The sequence below is a fragment of the Rhinolophus sinicus genome, linkage group LG10, assembly GCF_036562045.2.
Source record: "Rhinolophus sinicus isolate RSC01 linkage group LG10, ASM3656204v1, whole genome shotgun sequence".
In the NCBI taxonomy this organism is placed as follows: domain Eukaryota; kingdom Metazoa; phylum Chordata; class Mammalia; order Chiroptera; family Rhinolophidae; genus Rhinolophus; species Rhinolophus sinicus.
The window spans coordinates 77,128,058-77,150,842 of record NC_133759.1 but is presented as its reverse complement, the minus strand read 5'-3'; the positions used below and the strand labels follow the sequence as shown (position 1 = coordinate 77,150,842).

The 22,785-nt window shown below is 36.6% G+C and overlaps 2 protein-coding genes across 7 annotated transcripts in view; one reads left to right on the top strand and one right to left on the bottom strand.

Moving 5' to 3' along the window:
- Positions 1 to 166: 166 nt before the first annotated feature.
- Positions 167 to 12,988, bottom strand: UBE2B (ubiquitin conjugating enzyme E2 B). The gene is made up of 6 exons (XM_019740296.2): positions 12,820 to 12,988; positions 10,183 to 10,263; positions 8,694 to 8,719; positions 4,875 to 4,964; positions 1,864 to 1,952; positions 167 to 715 (listed from the first exon to the last, which is right to left on the bottom strand). Exons 1-6 carry the CDS (start codon positions 12,861 to 12,863, stop codon positions 587 to 589), a joined length of 459 nt encoding a protein of 152 aa, XP_019595855.1. The 5' UTR covers positions 12,864 to 12,988; the 3' UTR covers positions 167 to 586.
- A 3,706-nt stretch (positions 12,989 to 16,694) lies between these two features.
- Positions 16,695 to 22,785, top strand: part of CDKL3 (cyclin dependent kinase like 3) — a 61,816-nt gene continuing 55,725 nt past the window's right edge. For 3 of the 6 annotated variants that reach the window (XR_012489786.1, XM_074313519.1, XM_074313517.1), the window contains exons 1-3: positions 16,695 to 17,578; positions 17,837 to 18,019; positions 21,349 to 21,543. Coding sequence is in view for 5 of the 6 variants with exons in the window: in XM_074313519.1 (XP_074169620.1) it covers positions 17,855 to 18,019; positions 21,349 to 21,543 (360 nt within the window). In the remaining variant the exon portion in view is untranslated. Of the gene's footprint in view, positions 17,579 to 17,836; positions 18,020 to 21,348; positions 21,544 to 22,785 lie in introns of those variants that run through there. The other 3 variants (XM_074313518.1, XM_074313520.1, XM_074313521.1) reach the window with 3 other exon arrangements.

Genomic DNA, 22,785 nt, shown 5'->3' with positions numbered 1-22,785 from the left:
TCAAAATAAAGTTTGAGATTACAATTGGTGTTTGTAATCAAATTTGAAGAATTTCTTGATAAAAAAAATTTGTTCTTTTGAAATTGGAAATGAAACTATCAATTGATGGAGAGCTAGAGACTTATTAACCCCTCCTGCACAGTAAGGAAATAAGTGACAAAGTCTCTTGCACTGAAGTTATGTATTTTAACAGCTTTACATGTAATATTCATATATAAAAAACTTTAAGTGCTTTTCTCCAATTTAAAAATCTAAAGAATTCAAAAATAAGGCATTCAATATTTGAAAAAAGTACAGATTTACAAAATGTGTATATTCTGTCATGAAAACTCCACACCAACATTATACACTTGGAAAAAAATACAAACAGGATATATTACAAATTTATGTAAGCAATAACTTAGTTCACACCATGCAATAAAAAGTACATTAATCAAGATACACAAGCTTTTGTAGGTTCTAAACTGAAGGACTTTTTTTTCTGCAGAATCCTTAAAACCGGTGGCACTTAAAATTTGTTAGCCTTTCTACTGAGAGGTAAATTATACACAACAATGATGAAAAAGATTAACAGACCAGTTGTCTATTATGAATCATTCCAGCTTTGTTCAACAATGGCTGAAACTCTTTTCTCATATTCTCGTTTGTTTTCCTGATAAAGTTGTGCTGCCTGGCTATTGGCTGGACTGTTTGGATTCGGTTCATCCAGCAGAGACTGGAAGGAAAGAGAGAAAGAAAAAGAGATTTGCAGAGTTATTCTTTTTTTTTTCCTATTAGTCCAAACCTAGGATGTAAGCAGAGTTATTCTTTATATTAACATAGGTTGTAAAGGAGCACAGAAGCTATAAAAAACAACAGAAATTATCCAATAAAGAAATGGCAGAAATTAGTATGTCTTACATATTTTTAAGTCTAAATACTTTCAGAAATAGCTTGATAATATGATAAGTTTTCTGCTGCTAGTGAACTGAATCTTCTAAAACAAATAGCTCAATTGCCTTAAGATTTCTAATTTAAAAGAAACTGGAAAAGAACCAGATTCATTAGCATACTAATACATTAAACCAGGAAATAAGCAGCTTGATTTGGTTAAGTACCATACCTATAAATAGCTTAACAACTAACATTTCCAAAGTTAAACTATTATTGTGGTTACTTGGCACTTGTCTGACAGTAAGGTGGGTAGTGATCTTGTTTCCTTTAATCTACCAGCCAGGAATGAAATAAAAAGGTTACAAACAATGTTCACAAAGATGACCTCAATAAAAGCAGAAGTGTGATAGAAAAAGCTTTAAAAAGGTCACAAACCAAAATGTTACATGTGCTCTTCTCAAATCCACATAACTAAAACGTCCCTCACTCCACATGTCCACAAAACTCACTCAAGGTCAACTCTGAAATATTCTGCCAAAGTGCTTTGGCTATATAAATAGTGACATTACTTCCTTTTTTTGAAATGGAATTTCTTGGATGGGGCAACATCCTCAATGCTTCTCTGCACTTGGCAGTTTCTTGAGGTCCCTATGATTTTTCTAAGCAATCATCTTTATTTGTCCTCAAGATTTTTCACTCCTCTCCACAACCTTTGGCTATGCTTCATGGGCACGAACAATACTTGACCTAGGAGAACACTTTACTGATACATGATCAGGAAAATGACTGTGTATCTGACCTAACGTGGTCACTAATGAGAAAGCAGACCAGTCATCTGAAAATCATGGGTTTTTATCTGAACTCTGCCATTAGTTACCTGGGTGCTACAAAGGTAGGTTAGAGTTTGCTCACTTGGTCTTTAGATTGCTAACGGAGTTGATTGTGTCCCACAGAATTTTGAAAAATCATGATGTATCTTAACATACTTACCTGAATTGATGTTAAGATAGAAGATACATCATATGTTGGACTCCATCGATTCTGAAGGATATCTAAACATATGCTACCATCAGCATACACTGTAAAGACAACACTGAAACTGGTTACATATATTAACTTTGTCATATCTAACAGTTAAATCTTTACCACAAACAGAATGCTTGGCCCAGTCAGAAGTTTTGAACATTAGAAAATAAGTAAATCCCCTCTTGTCTCACAGGAAAACCAGTCTTAAAATTAAGGTCTCTTATTTTGTACCTTTTCATCAGGAGGCTGAGAGTTAAACTTTTTTTTTTTTAACACATGCCATGTAACAAATCTGTTTAAATTTCACATTTCCACATATTCTTAAATAAAGCTCTTCAAAATTTATTTTTTCATACAGCAATTCCACTCCCAGAAATTATTCTAAAATGAATAATCACAGACATGCAAAGTTTTATTTACAAATGTTCATGGATATTTCCATTTTTTTGTAAACACTTATACGTAAATATTTTTCTTTGAAGTATATGCAGTTACAAATATACTTGTAAGACTAAATGCCAAAATGTAAGTAGAGGATATCTGTAGGTACTAGAAGTATGAAGGTTCTTATCTTTATTTTCTTTACCTTTTCATGTATTTTATGATTTGTTTTTGCAATGACTATGCATTCCTTTTATAATTAAAAAATAAAAATCAAGTGATTAATATATTTTAGAAGTCTTTAACATTTGGGAGGCTTATTTCTTTTTGAACTGATTATATGAAAATACAAACAATGAACATAAATTTTCATCCACCTGCAAGACTATCAGTACGATAAATTTCCAGAAGTAGAACTGCTTGTGTTGACAAGGGGTAAATGCATTTAAATGTCATAGATACTGCCAAATTGTGGAAAGCTTCATGGAGCAAGCCAGATCATTCTACATAAAAAAAGAAGTAAGTGCAGTTTTGGAGAGAGAGGAGGCAAATTATACCTAAATACTGTCATTTCACAGGGCTCTATCCTCAGTCCTCTTCCTTCTTACCCTTTACATACCCTCTGGGCAATGTTATTTTTACTCCAGTGGCCTCAATTTATCCATGTGCTAAGTACTTAGAATTGTTAGCTTTCGATCAGATTCTAAGTCTCAGCTTAAAAGCAGTATAGTCAACTACTTACTGTCTACCCCATAGGAACATCAAACTTAGTAAGCCCAAAGCAAAAACTATCACCTCTGTAAAACTCATAAAAGTATAAAATGATTTTAAAGTTTTAAATTAGTAACTATTTTTGAGAAGAAACCAAAAAGTTAACATCCATCGACTGACAAACATAAAATACAGTATATCCATTCAGCAATAAAAGGAAATGAAGTACAGATGCGGACTTGCTAGCTGAAAGAAGTTAGTCACAAAGAACTGCATATATTATAGGATTCCATTTATATGAAATGGCCAGAATAGGCAAATCTATAAAAGCAAAAAATAAATCAGTGGTTGCCTAGTGCTAGAGGGTTAGGAGAAATGGGGAGTGATTATTAACAGGCATGCGATTTTTGGGAGAGGCTGATAAAAATATCCCCAAATTGATTATGGTCATGGTTGCACCACTCAGTGAATATACAAAAAACTACTGAACTGCATAATTTAAATGGTGAATAGCATGGTATGTGAATTATATTTCAATTAAGATGTTTAAACAAAAAAGTAAATAGTAAAAAAAAGTACTGATAACAGAAAAAAAGGAAACCATGTTATTAATATGAAAGGATGAAAAATAACCTAATACACTGTTTCCCTATAAATTAGTTAAGGTTGAGAATCTTACACCTATACACATATATCTCCTGCACATTCTACAGTGAATCCCACCTTGATTTACAGAGCCCCCTTATTACAATTTGGGTTGATTGAATACCAAGTCTAAGCCAGATAAAGCTACAGTGGAATAAATTGTAAGTGTCTTGGGAATTTCCCCCATAACAGAAACAAAAAGTAAAAGTAAACCTGTCTTGGCTTAAAAAAAAAGGTAACTGGAAGGAAAAAGCAATTAAATGTATTATTGAAGTCACACTGATGCTAGACACATAAACACCTCTCCTTTGAGTAGAAAGCTCTGTCTGCCTATCGCCAGCATATGTAGTCTGCAGTATTAGATCAAATATACTCAAGAGGATCTCTGAAAATGTTACTCCTGAAAGTAGGTTAACTGATGGGGAAAACCGCACTTAAATGAGCAAAGGTTTCAAAAAGGAAAGACAGCTCAAATATTTTAGAAAATAAGTCCTTTACATAGCTATTTATAATCCAGGAATATAAATATTATAGAATAGTAAAAAGTCAAGGAAGAGCCAATTTAATTATAAAAGGGTCACTCTGCAATCATTTATAAAAAATAGTAAAAAAAACTTCTAAAAAGAAAAATAGAAACAAGAGAAAAAAATGAAAAACTTATTTTCAAAAGCCTTAAAAAAATTTACATACCTTTGACCCAGTAATCCCACTTCTAAAAACTCATTTTAAAGAAATATTCATAGGTATTTGAAAAGATTTATTTTCAAGAATGTTAAGTGCTTTTCATCACCAACTGGACACACACTGATTAAATTATGGTAAACTCATATTTACAGAACATTTTGCAGCCATTAAGAATGATGCAAAAGAGTATTTAATAAGGGAAAATGTTCATAGCATATAAAAAAAATTAACTTTACATATAACATGATACCAAATTTGTACAATCATTTTTTGTATTTTTTAAAAGCTAAATTTTAAGCGACAACATTCTTTTTGGTATCTTTCGTATTTTTACAGATAGGTATTACTTTAAAATCAGAAGTTATTAAAACAAAACAATGTTACCTCAAATTTGGAATCTTGGTAAGATTCCAGACTACAAAAACGTGGCTAACAGTGACATGAAAACATCTACAAGTGGGTCCTAAGAGTGAGAAGTATGAGGCAAGACCCAAAAGGAAGGACGTTTTTTTTCCCCCTCTAACATTTGCAAAGTCTAATAAATTGCTACTTACCATTTGGATGAAACATTTTGGATAAAAACCTAACAGTTGGCGGTTTATTTGGATATTCTTCAGAAAATTCTATTACTAGTTTAAAAGTACCTAGATAGAAAACAAACCAAAATAATTATAGTAAAGGCAAGCATAACTTTTTAATCTCTTCATCAATCAATTCCCGATACAATATTGGTTTTTGTACAATCACACAAAAATGAATTTCAACTTTAACTTAGCACATTAAACACAGTAATATACTTCTATTTACGTTAGACCGTTAGCACGTAGTATGGACAAGCACTTGGGGAACTCAGACTTTCATGTACTATGGGTGAAAATGATAACTGTCATATTTTTAAAAGGCAATTTGGGCCCTAGCTACTAAAACTTAAAATGCATATTTGGGGAACTACGGATAGTTTATTATAACTTAGAAAGGGGTGCCCAGAAGATTTTGAGAGAGGGTGACTACTACATGACAAAGGATTAGAGGCATGGGTGCTAATATGAAAGGTCTATTCTGTCCCCATACTATCCCTTCACTTAAATAGGCCAAGAATCAGTAAGCATTAGTGTAACTGGCTACTATTGCTGGTTATAGACCAACATGGTACATTTTGGTCAGTCTATATTAGTATTTTATGGCCAATAAAGACACAGACATTTTAAAAAATATGCATTTGTAACAAAGTCAATCTGTTCATACCAAACAAAAAAGTTACGAACTCTCAACTCCAACTCCACTCTGCAGAAATAACAATGGTTTTGGGTTTGTCTTTTTAGAGCCCTTTAATTTTGAGGTTAATTCAAGTAAGGATGGAGAGACCTCTAACTACAACCCCTTGGACATATACAGTAAGTTGAGACTTATTTCTAATGAAGTCAGTAAAAGTTTAAACCACTCCAGATCTGTACAGGATGCTTTCCTTATTTTACCAATGCAGTTTTAAAGAAGGTATGTCAACTATAACTGAAAATACATTTTAAAAAATAATCTAAAAACAAAAACCCTTGGTGAATCTAAATTATAAATTCCTGATTTCAGTTTACCAAGATTAGAGGTAAAATATTTTATATTTTATCTTCTTCACTGGTCATATATTTGGTATACAAAAACTCTTCTTTACTTTTTTTATTTAGAAATTTGGGATTAGGGAAGCCAAAGATATAATCAAAATCAAAGGTGGTATCTATTTCATATTTTGATATATTAATAGAGGTACTATGAAATATACAATTAGTGGAGACAGCCTCATACCTAATTATGTATTTTTAAAGCTTATATTTTAATATTTTTTAATTACAAAAATGTACCACATTTTTACAGGCAAACACAAATTCGAAAAAGCTATTTTTAAGTTTTGGGGTTTTTCCCCCTATATTATGGGGTCCCAAGACCCCTTTTACACTCCTACCCCCAACCACCACCAAGCTTCCAATATGAAATCACTGAACGTGAAGCTGGGAAGAGATGCATGCCACAGCATACCATTTTATGATATCTCCACCAAAAATAAAAAATACTTTCATTTTAAAATATTGGGTCTCTAATAACCAGCTTGTAAAAATTCCCCAAATTTTTAACAATCTGTGCTCACAAATTGGTATAAGTTGCCTCTAGCACACCACTGGCTGTAACAATTGACATGTTGTATTAGAAATTTTCTATACTCAGAAAATCTTAAAATATGTATCATTAATAACTATAAACTCATTCATTACACTTTAATCCAAGTAACATTTATTGAAAAAATAGCTATATTTCCCCCAAGTTAGCAAGAAGTGAAGCACTGTTCTACATTTGTGCAATTCTCTTTAATGACTGGCTTAACAAAAGACAGCTGGAGTCTCTTAGCTACTTCTGCATTCCATCTGTTGCAATATGCTGTTTTGGTGGAGGCACAGGAAGAAAATCAAGCATCACACAAACATGTAAATGAAAAAGGAGCATTTTCATAGTCTTTTCAGATAACTGCAGATATTTTTTGGTATTATACCAAAGAAATGGTAGGTTTTTAAAGGTTAGTTGCAATGCAGAATCTGAAACCATATAAACCTTCTGCATCAGTTACATTAAAAGCTGTTGCACATTGCATAAATCTTTTATCAATCCATAATTTTCTATTATACAACGGTCATTTGGAAAATAATTGGTTCACTGTTATACAAACCTTCTAAATGTCACCATATTCCATTATATACCATCAAAAAAATCACATCTGAAGTCTTAAAAGTCTTGGGAAGCCGCCGTTTTTATCAGCAGCAACAAATACTGTCAGTGGCTTTCCTTGACCTAACAGCTCACTTTTGAGAATGTCTGCCAAGTACTCAAATCTAAACAATTATAGTTTGTCTGTCAGTTATTCTTTCAAGTTAAAAAATGTTCCATGAAAAAAGCAGTAGTTTAAGTTGCAACTCAAACAACTGCAGAAGTGCTTTTCCTCCAGACAATCATCACACTTTGGCACATAAGAGAAGTGCCGTATGCATACCTCCCATTTCATCACACAGAACATTAAAAAGGTATATACTCACGGGTCAAAATTTAGTAATAATTAATTTCTACTTTTTCATCAGACATTTGTAAGTGAAACTTTACGTCTTTTAAAATGCAAAGAATATGAGTATTAGTACAGTTTGGTGCCACAGTCTTGATTTATTGCCAAGATGCTGAACTGCTTAGGTCGTTTTGGTCACTAATGCTTTTGTACCATCAGTGCAAATGTCAGTACAGCGAAAATGGCAAATAGTGTCTTAGTATTGGTATGAAGACAGTTTTAATCACATGGAACTCCGGAAAAGGTCTCAGGGACCTTAAGAGGTTTATGGACCAATTTCGAGAACGCCCTGGTATAGACTAAAAACCCCAAGTATTTAAGTGCTTCTCTTTTTTATCCTGACCTAGAGGTAACCACCGATAATAGTGTGGTACGTAACGCTTTTAACACACACACACACACACACACACACACACACACACTTGCATGTATGTACTTACTAAAAATGTGACACTACAATATACATCATTCTGCAATGTTGTCATGTCCAGATCTACCTTATTCCTTAACAGGTACACAATATTCCACAGCTATATTATAATTTGCTATCCATTTCCCCTATTGGGCATTCAGGGTATCTCCTTAAAAATAGTGCTGCAATCAGTATCTTTGTACAAATAGCCTTGATGGGTTAATGCTGAAGCCATTTTGATATTAAAAACAAACCAGTTTAACAATTTTTTTTTAAACATGCTATAATTAGGGAAAACTAAATACCTGGTTAAAATCAATTTGAGAAGCTCAATTATAAATAACGTATTAGAACTAGGTTTCCATTTTCGTGGCTCTTGGTGAACATACTGAATTTAAGATGCAAAAGATTATGCAGAATACTATTTATGGATGTTGAATGCTAGCTGTATGTGATGCTACAAGTAGCTAGCTATGTATATTTAAGAACAATTTCAGCTCAACATCCTGTCAATACAGATAACAAAGTTAATAAAATGCATGATCACTCATTCTCCTGGTGTTTATCTCAGAGACATCACTAGCATGCTACAAGGCCATCAAAATTTATAACTATTCTCAACATAGATCTTACCATCTACACTTACAGTTCTGTAACTAAATAATCAAAGTAACAGAGTTAACTGGCAACAGAGGTGATCAACCTGATATAGAAAGAAAGTCCTTTGTAAATTATAACTTAGTAGCATTTAGTTTTAATTTTACCTATTAACAACAGAAAATAATTTTAAGTAGATACATTGGTGTTACAACTTTCTACTGAAAAAAGCCTAATACTATAGAAAGCATAATGAGAACGACTTACCGTCTTCAAAGGGTGTCCCTTCTGGTCTGAAAACAAGAAAATTTCTGGTTAAAAACAGTTTTTCATTCCTTCATTCTGCTTTTTCCTGATTTTAAAGAGTGGAAAGGATAAACTCACACAGAGAAAGAGGGTCTCATTCGGATGATTTGTGGAGTCTTTAAGATGTTGTTAGTTTAATATCACCTTAGCCCTAGATTTTTATAGAAGTAAGTATAAAGGGTAACTTTCATTTTCTAAGTTTTCCTTTTAGGGTGGTTTTATAAAAAAAAAAAAAACAAAACAAAAAAAAACACCCAAAAATAAAGCCATTATTTTAGCACAAAAAAAATTCAGTTCATAAATAACAACCAATCATTTTGTAAATATATGTGTTAGGAGAATGTCCCATTTTCAATTTACATCAGTAAAATGGAAATCAATACCCTTTAAGATAATTATGACACCAAAGCAGTGTTCTGCTTTTCAACAGAGCATTATCTCTTGTTCAAACTGGACAGACATAACTGAAATCACCAAGAAAGCCAGTTTCTTTTGCTCCAATCTTTTCCTTGCCTCCGAACCCCAATTTCATTTTTCCTAAGCAACAGCATGAAATTTAGTCATTACTTGCAAGGCATATTCAGGATCTCAGATAGGCCCGTTAACAGCCTGAATTTAATATAATCATTTTACTTTAGAAGGGTGAATGAACTACGCTATTTTTTTTCACTAGTTTTTAAGGTAGACTCATAACTGATTTAGTGGCAACTCAGAATTCTGTTTAAAAAGTATTACCATGTAAAGTTTTAGTGCAAAACCCTAGTTTAACAAGAGTAAAAGAAAAAAGATCAAGTTTGAGAAAGCCAAAGAAAAAGCACAAGGAAAATTTAAATTAAAGATGCAAATATGCAATATACTATATAATATGTAAAATGTAAGACTGCCTTCTCACAAGGCTCCATTCAGCTACAGCTATATCCCATTTTATTGTGCTTCACAGATGTTGCCTTTTTATAAATTAAATCAAGGCCCTCCACCAGCAAAAAAAAAAAAAAAAAAGAAAATTACGACTTGCTTTATTGTGATGGTCTGGAACCAAACCCGCAATATTGCCTGTATTTCACACTGGGCTGTGAAACATTTTTCATTTAAATTCTTGCCACAGTGTAAGTTCTCAAATTTTTGGTTCCCAGCCTTTTTATAGTTCCAGTGGAATGAAAGCATGAACATTTGCTTGGTACATTTTGTACAAAATAATTTATCTTTTCTCCTTTAGTATCAAATGGTATTTTTATCAGCAAAGCCAAAGTCATTATAAAATGATATGTATTAACACCAAAGCACAAATAAATTTTATGAAACTGCCAAAACTCTTATCAAAATGATTTTTCTAATTTACTTTGCAGTTTCTGTAAGATCCCCATTCCACCTTCGCCTCTCTTCCTAGTTGTTACACACTTTTTTCTTACAGAATCACCACACCTATCAATCGTTATATCCTTCAACTCACCCAAATATAACTGCATTCCACTGCATGATGTTGTTTTCAGATGGTGCGCCACTGACACCCACAGGTGGGTCCTCTTGCAATCTAGAACCCCAGGTAGTAATTTTACAAGTTGAACATTAAAGCCAGGAAAAAAAGACCAAACAGAACACCTATATACCATTTACTTTGAAACACAAAATAAAACCATTTTCTTTTCCTTGTGTTGAGCTGGAATAAACCATGTAACTTAAAAAAAAAAAGAAAGAAAAAAGACCAGGTATACACTTATCTATAAATTATCTAAAATTCCAAAGGGTTTGGGAGTATCCCTCTTCAAATACCATTAAGATTAAGATATCTCTTCAAGAACTAATGTATACAGGCTTCCCTCAAAAAAAATAAAAATAAAAACCTCAACTGCAAGAAGTATTTTCACAGAACATCAATTTTGCTGCTGTATGAGTCCTAACCACAGCTATTTGTGCAACATGGCCACCAAACCTCCTCCCACCCCCCAAAATACAAAAAAATCTCAGTGTAAACTAGGGTTTCTGGGCAGGAATTCCCATCCCATTCTCGTGATTATTTTTTTCGCTTTCCCATTCTTGAATCCCGAGAAAAGTTGGTCGGGAAATCGGGGAGACGGGCTCCTTAAACCCAGTAATACCCACAATGGGAAATAAACATACTACTCACAATGTATCTTAGATATTTTTCCTATTTATCGCTAGGGTTTCCAGGCGGGAATTCCCGCCTGTTCTCAGGAACTTTTTTTCTTTTTGCTTTTCTGTTCCAATCCCAAGAAAAGTTGGTCAGGAAATCGGGAAAATCGGCTTCTTGAACCCAGGTGGTTGGTAGTATTGGCTGTCACTTCGTGGAAACAGTTCATCGTGAGAACAGAAAACAGTTTATATCTCGGGATTCGGGAACGAACAGCGAAAAAAACTCCTGAGAATGGGCGAAATCCTAGTGTAAACACTAAACTATTAAAAACACATATCCAATTTAATTAGGAAACTAATTTTAGGCAGGAGAGTTACTTTATACAATTTGTTTCAATTGGCAATGGCTTTTAAAGTAATCAAAGCTTCATTTAGGTTTTCCTATCAGTCCCTATTTTAGAGGTTCGGCACTAACATTCAATTTACCTCTCAGCTCAGAAGACTCAATAGAAAGCTACTACCATCCAACATTTGTCATAGTCAAATTCTCGTAACCTGGAGACCCTTGGAAAACTAGCAAAAGTGCCATGTGTTCAACTCAGAATAAAGCAGAGAATCACAGTAAGAAAACCAGGGTAACAATGGACACAAACGAAGTTTTATTATTTGAATTTCATTCATGGGAGTTAGTCTGAAATCTACTGATTTCAAGCTTCAGAAGATGCACGAAATAGGGCATCTCCTTTTAAAGACTGTTACCTCAGTGAAAAATGAATGCTACATTATATATATTACACATGCAGTGATTGTCATGCAGTATAATACTTTGAAATTAGTCTACATAAAAATGGTTATTTTTAGTGAACCTCAAGCAGATTAGGCCACGATGAAGAAGCCTTAGAGGAATTAGGCTGCTTGATGCCCACCAAAGGCTAAGAAAAGTTACGAATATATTCAATGATAAATTGGCCAAAGCCCAAAACAATAACTTCCAAATGCCTCACCTACGACGTTTAATTGTGAAGTTGAGAGGTTACTTCCTGAGCGGCTAATCTAAAATTTTATACTAGATATTTTATCTCAATCAAGGCAGGTCTCCCATGAAAAACACTTAAAATGTGCAGAGGATCTCAATATTAAGTTTTTTCAGTCATTTTTTTCCCGTACCTCCAAGTATTCAATCAAACGTAAACTGAAAAGAAAAAAAATCACTTCCTCCTCACTAACCCCCACACTTCTCAACAAAACCCTATTTTACAAAAGGAGGCCCAGGGAGTATCAGGTTAACGGCAGTCTCAGGGAAGGCATTTTTCCAGACTTTGGAGGCTATAGATAGGCTTTATACACCAGGCCACGGAGCTGAGTTCCAGAAGGCACTGGCAGCCGGTGGTGCCAGCTCGAGTCCCAGGTTTCTAAGCCAGTTCTCAAGGTCCTTTCAGGCGGACGGGGGAGAGTCGGGTTTCGGAGGATGGGTTAACCACCTCCGGATCTCGCGCTGCAGACCCCACCCTCACTGCAGAACGAACTGGAGGGGGGGGTGGCTTTTCGCCCCAACCCTGTCCCTCCGAGGAGACCGCAGGACCCTCGAACAAAGCTGACTGGTGCAGCAAGCAGGGAAAGAAGCTTCCCCAAGAGCTCGTTTTCGGGAGACAAGGAGGGGGCGCCGCCGGGTGCAGGGGTGGGGGTGGGGGGGTGAGGTTTGAACGCTAGGGCGAGACGTCGGGCAGCTGGCCCGAGCAGGCAGCGGGGAATCCTAAGACAGCCCACAGCCATCTTTTTACTTTTGCGGGGGGAGGGGGTATCGAAATGTCTTACGTCAGAGGAGTGAGCAAGCAAAGCTGTGGAAGTGCGAACGGGGGGGTAGAACTGGCCTCCGTCGGTCCCGCGGGGCCCACAGTCGGCCCTCTTAGGACCGTGAGAGGAAGGTATCCCGATCCCCACCCTGCAGGCCCGTAGGTCTGGGGAGGAGCCATCCTGGCGAAGGTGAAGGGCTTACCGCTTGAAATCCCGCATAAGCCTCCTCCGGGCCGGGGTCGACATGCTCCCCAGCTACCCCGCGGTCAGTCTGAAAGAAAAGAGTCCCGCGCAGCCCCCCCACCCCCCGGCGCGGCGGCCGAATCACTGCGGGTCACCGCCGCCGCCGAGGCTGCACAAACAACCCTGCAATGACGTCTCCCTCCGCCACCTCCAGATCCCTCCGCCCTCCGCCACTACCACAGAATGAGGGGTGGAGGAGGCGTAGAGAGGCCGTAGGAGAGCTCGTACGGTAGCCTTTCAGCAGGACCCTATCCATCGTGGCTGCCTGAACTAATCGAAAAATTAGTCTTCTTTGTGTTTAGGCTAGAAATTGTGAATTAAGAGACACCGAAATCGAAACACCACCCTGTCTCTCCCCCTTTCATTAATTTAGGCCCGACCGGGTGGGGAGAGAGGGACTCGAGCGAAGTCGGAGATTTCAGGGAAAGGAGGAGGGATGACGTAAAACCACGTGACTGCTGGCGGAGTTGTCAACAATCCACCCCTGAGGGGGAGGGGGCGAAGTATCTAGAACCACGTGTCCCTATGACGCGATTAGAACGGATCCCTTGAGAGTGTCTCCTGGATCTGAGTCTCCCCCAGGTCAATGAAGCAGGTAGTTAAATTGACTGAGCTGAGGGCGGGCATATGCCTTTATTAGTTTTCCATCTGTTTCGTCCTATGAACAGGGAGGGCAATCGAAGAGGTCGTGGTGGAAGCAAAACTTGTTTTGCTTAAGTCTTTAAAACTGAGCCGAAAATAATTTGGATTTAAAATCCCCTCTGGTTGGTTCAATGGCTTATCAAATCTGGTACATGAAGAAGAAAGAGTGATGGGGGCCTTCATTTTTTCTAATAAGTGCAGGATTGAATACTGAGGCCCATAGGAAGTAAAATCCCCTGAAATACTTCCTTAGGGCCATGCAATAGCGTGTATGTATGTATGTACATTGCAGTAGGGTTTCCAGGGTTGGAAAGTCTGGGCAAAGATAAAAGAACGGTGTAGATTGTCACACTCTATAGGTGGTCACACTCCATATGGAATTAAGAATTTTGTTTTTCCTGTATGGGTCTGCCCTCATATGAGGATGTGTCCAAGTCCATGGATTTGGCTAGGATGGGGTACCATTGTATTTGTCAATAAATGTGGGGATGAGGTCTCCAGCACATCATCAATGAGAGCACATCAATGGAAGGTTGGTTGTCAAAGAAACCTAAAAATATGACTCAGATCTTGGGGGGATAAATATACCGTTTCCCCGAAAATAAGACCTAGCCAGACAGTGAGCTCTAATGTGTCTTTTGGAGCAAAAATTAATATAAGACCCGGTCTTATAGTAAGACTGGTCTATAAGATCCGGTCATTAATATTAGACCGGGTCTTATATTAAATTTTGCTCCAAAAGACGCATTAGAGCAGATGGTCCGGCTAGATCTTATTTTTGGGGAAACACGGTATCTAGCCGGGATAACTCATTTCAGGTTTTCTATATCAACAGATAAGGTGCAAATGTGCCAGAAAGCCCAGTGGGAAGGGGCAAGGGCGGGGCTTAAAGGTACTGACCCTTGGAGAGGACTCTGAATACTTCAGCCCAAAGTGGAATGAGAGGCTAGAATAAGGACCTTAGAATTGCCCCAAGTTGCCCAAAGTTCAATGGAACCGGAGAGGGCTAACTTTCCCCACTTTCCTGGTACCTCCCTATCTTCTAACCCTGAATTCCAGCTGTTGCTTTTAGGAACTGCCTTCGTGATCAGGTCAGCCAGGACTAACTCTCGATAGGTCCTGCTGTGCATTCACAAATGTGATTCTTTAAGTCAAAAGTTATTCTTATTTTTACTTTTTTGCCGTCTTGCCATAGCAATCCTAATCCTTCCCTAGCTAAGGATGAAGACACACTGGTAGGGTTACATGCAGTGAAATGCTAGAGAAATTTTTTTTTAAATCCCTGTTATGTCATTTATCTAGCAATTTATAATTGTTTTGGAAACCTAGTTTACGGTTTTCCAAAATGAAGAACACTTTCAACAAAATCAGTGAAGGTGTTTCTTTAAAGTGTTATAGCAGTGTATTAAGCAAGAATCATTGGCTGTCCTGGTTACCAGGCCTACCATAACCTATTTGTAGTGTTAAAAACAAAATTCAATAGAGTAAATTTGAAGATCTAATTGGCTTTATCAAGCGATTCATGAATTGGGCAGTGTCCCACCTAGCAACTAGAAGGGTACTTTGAGAGGCTTTACAAAACGGAAGGTTTTTATAGGAAGAAGATAAAAGAGCTACCGTGTTTCCCCGAAAATAAGACCTAGACAGACTATCAGCTCTAATGTCTCTTTTGTATCAAAAATTAATATAAGACCTGGTCTTATTTTACTATAAGACCAGATATAATATAATACCGGGTCTTATATTTTTGCTCCAAAAGACACATTAGAGCTGAATGTCTGGCGAGGTCTTATTTTCGGGGAAACACAGTATTAACAAAAGAAAAGGATTAATTTTGAGCAGAGACCTCTTTTGGGGTGGGAAGAGAATCGGAAGGGTTTTTATCACGCAGATTGCCTCTTTGTTTTCGAGGGTGAGGTGGAAAGGGCCCACGTGATAGATTATTTCATTGGTGTTGACCAGAAAATTCTAGGTAACTAAGGTACTCTGGAATTTTGTGGTCAAGACTGTTCCTGGGAGAGGTTGAAACTGCAATTAAATAAGGTATTAAATCTAGGTTTGGTATCATGGGCTTTCTGGTGATGCTACTTTGGGCCTGTGATTTTTTTTCTTTAACAGTAGAAAGAATAGTTTTAAGCTATAATCTTATACTGTAGTGATTCTGTATCTCTAAACTGTGAGCTCACTGAGGGCAAAGACTCTGATTCATGCCTTGTCCCTTGCAAATACTTAGCCCAGAACAAATATTTAATAAACACGCTTACAGCAAGTCAAGGCCCGCTATGAGATTTACTTTACATGTGCTTATTCTTAGACAGTATTTTGTAACAACGTTGAACAACTTTTTAAACGGAGACATTTCTGAATTTTTTTTGGTGATAAACAAAAACCAATGATCACCTCTTCTTCTTCCTCTCCCACTCCTCTCTCAATATAAACCTTAACAGCATAGAAACACCTGGGAAGCTTTTAAAATACCAATTCCTTTACCCTATCTCATTTAAATTACGATCTCTGGGGGTGGGGCCTTTTTAAAACTCACCTATCCATCATGAGGGGTGTTTTCCTCATACTTCCTGCCATGATCCCCTCAAATATGAGGTTCGTAAAATACTGCCTGCAGTCACCCACAGATCAGGCCCTGGGACCCAAGAAAACCTCCATCCTGCCCACTCCTCAAACCAGACATCTTAGGGTCCTGGACCAGTAAGTAGATAGCTGTGATTTTAACGTGCATGGTGGGGTGGAACCAACTGGAGTAGAATTTATTGGATAATAATGATGCTTTCTCATTTAGGGGAAGCATAGTGAGATTTGGCCTTTTAACATTTAACTCTTTTTACAAAAAAAAAAAAAGAAAAAAAGAAATGAAAGCCCTAAGAAATACCCGGACACTCCCTGCAGTGATATCCTTGTTATTCATTGGAGGCTATCACTGCAGCAGAACCCTATGTCTAGTTCTTAAGCAATTAGATAACCGCCTTTTTTTCCCCTCCCTGTGCCCTTGTATGTCAATCTGTGTGTGGCAGAACTCTTTGAATTATTTGCTTTCCCAAAGGAGTTTTGACGTGTAGTAACTTTTTTTAAAAAGGGGGATTACTACGAGTTCTAACAAATTTAAACTCATTATTTCAGGTATTCAAGAAATGTTGATTTAGTTACCATCTTATCCCTATTTTAGGGATTAATATCGATAGCTGAGGTCGAACTCAGTTTTCAAAGACAAACGGGGTCTGTGGAAAAGATCCCTATTTTTTTCTGTTTCTGTATTTTAAAGTATCGGTTTATTTCGTAAATGCATTATCCAGCTTGAACATAACTAGGTAACTTAGAAAACTACGATTACACCAGACTTGTTTGGAAGTCTCACTTTACAAGATGTCTCTACTTAATGATACCAGCCATCCTTTTATGACCAAGCATAAGCAGCAGGTGTTCTGCCTGGGAGCATATGCGACCCAGGTTGGACCAGAATCCGCCTCGGTTCCCCTTTCGTAGAGGATTTGCAGTCATTCACGCTGCAGTCAAAATGCTAATCCGCCCCCGTCTCCGCTCAAAATCAACTTTGTGTGGAGGCCCCAATTTGATCAACCGCAACCCGTACTCCCCACTCCCACCCTCAAGCGAACTTCCACTTCGCGTCCACCGGGAATTCGTTTCCGCGTCTTCTCATTTTCTCTTCCGGGTCAGGCCGGTGCGGCCGACGTTCCGGTCTTGCGCGTTAGGCCCCGAGCGCGAGGCCAGCGGCACCGTTGCCATGGTAGTGGGCCGCCTGAGCCAGCGGGGCCGGCCGGCTGAGTGGGGTCGGTGTCGGGTTGCCCCGCCCGGAGCCAGGCCCGCGGGACTGTAGAATGGGCTGAGGCGGCGGTGGCTGCCGGGACGAGGTCGTCTGCAGGGCGAGGGGAGAGAAACTGGTCCGGGACCCTAAGACACCTGGTTTGAAGAGCGCGCCAGACCGAGGTTTTCTTGGGTTCCGGGGCCTGTTCTGTGGGCGACTGCAGACGGTATTACAGGAACCTCATATTTATCTGGGGCATGACTGGAAGTGTGAGGACACCCCCCACCCCCCATGATGGGTAGGTGACATATAGTGACAGAATCTTAAATCTTAGTGTTGATGACAACCGAGATAGCGGGAAGCTCCCGAAGTTCTGGGGAGGGCTGGAGCCCCACAAGGACACTTTACAGCCGAGCTCACAGTTTTCAAAGACAAACCGGAAAAGATTGCTATTTTTTCTGTTTCTGTATTTTAAAGTATTGGTTTATTGTGGAAATGCATTATCCAGCTTGAATAAATAAAAAGTTTAACATTTTCTTTCTTTATTTCTATGAAGAAGAAGCCGGGCATAAGAATGGAGATGTATGAAACCCTTGGAAAAGTGGGAGAGGGAAGTTATGGAACAGTCATGAAGTGTAAACATAAGAATACTGGGCAGATAGTGGCCATTAAAATATTTTATGAGAAACCAGAGAAATCTGTCAACAAAATTGCAACGAGAGAAATAAAGTTTCTAAAGGTTTGCTTCTTTTGCCTTAATTGCTCTCTGTAAGTCAAAAGAGAAGTTGTTATGGAATAAAACATATGTATGGAATATTTCACTTAACACATAGTGAGACATTTACCAGAAAAACAAGTGTGATACCCCACCTCGTTGTCTACATTTTGTAATTTTATAACGATACAAGATATATGTGCTTAGTACAATGTAACAAAAGTTACGCCAAATATTGTGAAATAATAATTAAGAAATATCCTAGATACGACACTTAATAAAAACGTCTGCTTTGTGCAAGGCATTGTGCCAGATGCTGAAGCTATTGTGAAGTAAAAGACAGTACCTGTTCTTCAGGACTTTCATTATTCAGACAGTAGGACATATAAAAAAAAAACTGAATAACAAGTGGCTCATAATAAATGCCAAGTAATTAACACAAAGTCCTGTTGGGTGAGGAAGGTTTCTTGGAGGAGTTGAGACATGAATTTGGCCTTAACTGATGTGTAGGATTTACGTTAGAGGGAGAAACTGTTGTATTACAGGTTAGGGGAATAGCATCAGCTCAGAGAGGCTAAAGCAGGACAAAGGAGGAAGAGCAGAAACATTGGCTTGTAACATTTCCTGCACAGAAATAGAAGTGAGATTAGAGAAGTAAATTGGAGACATGTTTTAAAGCCTTGTCTTTGGGGCTAAGGAGTTCAATTTTGGTTTTGTAAGAGGTGAAGGTTTTGAATTCAAAGAAACAATAAATATAAATCTGGCACTATTGTTAAAAAATAGAGGACTGAGAGAATAAAAATACGCTTGTTAAGAGTTTAATTCAGGAATACTGGTAAATGTAGTGAGGGTCCTTGCTGGAACACAGCAATTTGAATGGAAAGTAAAGTTAGAACCTAATATATTGCGAAAGAAGACATGAAAGAGTGTAGAAGGAAGTAGAAGGGGAGGAGTCTAAGGCATCTTTGAGGTTGGGTGAGTGCTATCATTAGAAACATGTAAGACCCAACAGAGACATGGTTTGGGAACTAGTTCAGTTTTAGGAATGTTGAATTTGAGGTGACAGGAATACATTTAAGTAAAGATGACCAGTAGGCTTTTAGAAATGGGGGGCATTATGAGGAGCAATCAGGGCGAAAGATATTAATAGAATTTTGTGTAGGTATGACAGGTCAACACAGACAAAGAACTCTGGAGTGTGAAGAAAGGAGCATTAATATTTCTAGGTGATTGATTGGTTATAAAACTAACGATTAAAAAAATGTTTAAATGTATATGTGTTTTATATATTAGAATTTATCAAGATGCTTTAAGGTTTATGACTTAGACAATGTAGTCTAGATGTTTTATGTGATAAAGAAAACATACTCTCATTTTTATCTGATACAAAAATAATATTCTTTGTAAGTATATTAGATATGATAGATCGATTTGCTTTCTAAATAGATGAAATATATTAGGCATATATGGATTGTTGGAACTGTTCTATTTCTAGACAATGACAAGGAAAGTTAAAGTCAGTAAAGATGTTATAATTTTGTGAAACATACCACTCCTTAGCCTGATAACCTAAAACATAATAATACTGTAAGGTAACTGTTATGAAAATCTGATTAGGAGAACTTTTCCCAGGCAATATCTTTCACTCTTTCTTCAAGTCTCCTGCATTTAACTTTCTTCAAGTCTGCTGCATGATTATTTTTTTCTACTTAATCATTTTGTAAAAACCAATATGTGGCAAGAACACAGAGATGAATTTAAAAATGTACTTTACTATTACTATTTTTATGCAGACTATTTTGAGACACGTTAACTATTCGTATTGGTTTATTTCTTATAGAACTTTTAGTTTAATTCCACAAAACAGATTTCTTGGATTAATTAACATTCTTAGTCTGAAAAGATAGCCATACTGAATGAAATTGAACTCAATTTTTATCTGCTAGAATTTCATTAAATAAATCACAGAATTAATTAGTGAGAGCATCTGTAGAAAAGTCTAATAATGAAGGAAAACAAAAGTAAACAACTTGAAAAGGGGTAATGGAGCATTTCTAGGGGCTTCATGGTTTATCTGAGAAAGTACCTGGATCCTTACCCTGGGTGGATCTTCCCTAGTGCTTACTCACTCACATTAACCCTTCACTGCTTTGCCTTTAAAAGACTGGACAGGAAACCAGTAATTTTCCTTACTGAAAGATTAATATTGTAGTGTCCAAAAGCAGTCAGTTCTTTTCACTCTGCCAGCATGTTGTTGCTGCAGCACTTGCCATTTGGCCAACTGGGGAAAATTGGGAGCAAAAATAGGAAAGGAATCTGGCATTATATTTTGGCATGTTTTTCTATTTGTCATGTTTTAAAGGCTGGTTTATGTATTAATACAGATAAGTAGAAAAATTGATATTGTGCCATTAGAATATAGGCAAATAGTTTTCATAAAACTATACTTTTGTAATGAATCCAACATTGAAAATATACCGCTTAATTTTTAGCCAAATGAATAAATATTTTTGGTAATTTGAAAAAATTAAATATTTGAGAATTGATTATAATTAAGTCAGTGTGTTAAAAAATAGAATAAGCAGCATGAAATATTAAACCTCATTTGTTTTCTAAGCTGACAACAGATTATTTTTGACCTTTTGAAATTATTTTAACAGTAATTGTTAGCAGCCTAAAAAGATGTTTTGTTTAATAGAATACTAGAATATTACTCTAGTAGGATAGAATAGAATAATGCTTAATAGAGTAGAACAAAAATGTACCCACAAATAATTGCATGTTTATGTAAATTTCCTATAAATTGGTATTTTATATATTTGAAAAGTTTCTAGATAGTTTGATACTCTTGTTCCACTGGGATGAATAAATAATGTCCACTTGGAACTTAGGTTTTACTTTAAAGAGTTTAGGACCAAACTCAGAATAATTAATTTCTATGAATTCAGATCACATACTCAGTGGCTTTGAAATCCATGCTCATTTGAAAATATAAGGACCTTTTAAATTTCAGATGTTAAATTTAACCACAAACCAAGTTAAAGACTAGAAAGATGTCTCTTAGCAGCTTACCAAGTTGCATTAAAGTACATGAACTCTAAATTATTTTAATAAGCAACCAAATGCTAACAAGAAGTAATCTCTTTCCCTTTGTTCTATAAATATCAATCATGAAACAGATGAACATTTTCTTAAAATAGGAATGTAAGCAAATCAGTTGAGAAATTCCTGTTGAAATGCATGGAGGAAAAGAAGCTGAGAATATTTCTGCTTTTTAAAATGATATAGATATTATATATACAAATTATGGTGTATGAAATAATTTATTAAAAATCTGTCTCTTTTGTCAATAGCAATTTCGTCATGAAAACCTGGTCAATCTGATTGAAGTTTTTAGACAGAAAAAGAAAATTCATTTGGTGTTTGAATTTATTGACCACACAATATTAGATGAGTTACAACATTATTGTCATGGACTAGAGAGTAAACGACTTAGAAAATACCTCTTCCAGATCCTTCGAGCAATTGACTATCTTCACAATAATAATGTAAGTGCTTCAGAGTAAGCCACAAATCAGATGTATATGACTCACAAGTGCCCTTTAAACACTGTTCTACTTTTATGAAGGTTGTTAAAATTATTTTTCTGTACAACATTGGCATCCTGAATGCCAATGGGATCACTACTTTACAACTTTGTTGCAGAACCAAAAAACATATTGAGCGCACAATATTTATAGGGCAGACCAACTATGGGATGCTAACGGAGGTATTAATAATTTGGTATAGAGGAATCAAGAGTCAACTGGGGCATCTTTTATTAGAGAAAACACATTAAAAAACATTGGCAGTCAGGCTAGCTCAAAAGAAGGGAGGTTTGACGGTAGGCACTGGAAACTAGGACAGAAGACTAGCAAGTAAATGTAGATGCCTTTAGGAGAAGAGGGAGAAATAAAGTGGCTGAGAAATATGGAGCCTTGTTTAACTTATAAAAAAATCAAAAAAGGAAAGAAGGTCCACTGTTCTGATTTTCAATGTTGCCTTTAACCTTGCTTAATATGTGTTTAGTTTAGCAGGTTTTTATGGAGATACTTTGTTCCTAACGAGCTCTACTTTCTGGAAAGTTAGATATGTTTTCAGGAAATAACAGTAAAAACCTCAAAAATAGTTTTATTAGTGATATAAGCATAACATCTATATACCCCTTTTTCAGACATCTTAATTAATAATTTTCTGTCTTGCTAATAGTGCATCCTATTTTGCAGCTTTGAAATATATATGTTTGTGATAGCAACTGGAATTCAGACAGTGATTTCCCTGCTAGCCGGATCCATGGGGAGGTAGTATAATGTAACAGTTAAGAGCACACAGTGTTTGGAATCAGACTATCTTGAGTTTTCACCCACCAGCTTATCTATGGATAACCACACAACTTGTGCACTTCACAACTTGCACAATGAAAGCTAGCAGCCCCATTACTCTGTGACCCCAGGAAAATCATTGAATTTCTCTGAGCCTCGTTTTCCTCATCTGTGAAATACCTCACAGATTTTTTGTAAAGATCGAATTAGATAGTAGGTATAAAGTGTTTAGCACTGTATCAGGCACATTTTAAGTTCTCAATAAATAGTGCTGGTGGGGAGTCAGGAATAGTCACGTTGTCCCTACAGTTCCTTATCTATAGTAGACTTTAAAAATGTTTTGGGACTAAATGGAGATATCCCTATGAGCTAGACTGAGAGTAGACTTCAAAGAGGACGTAAAGCTAAAGTAAGTACAGTTTTGAACTG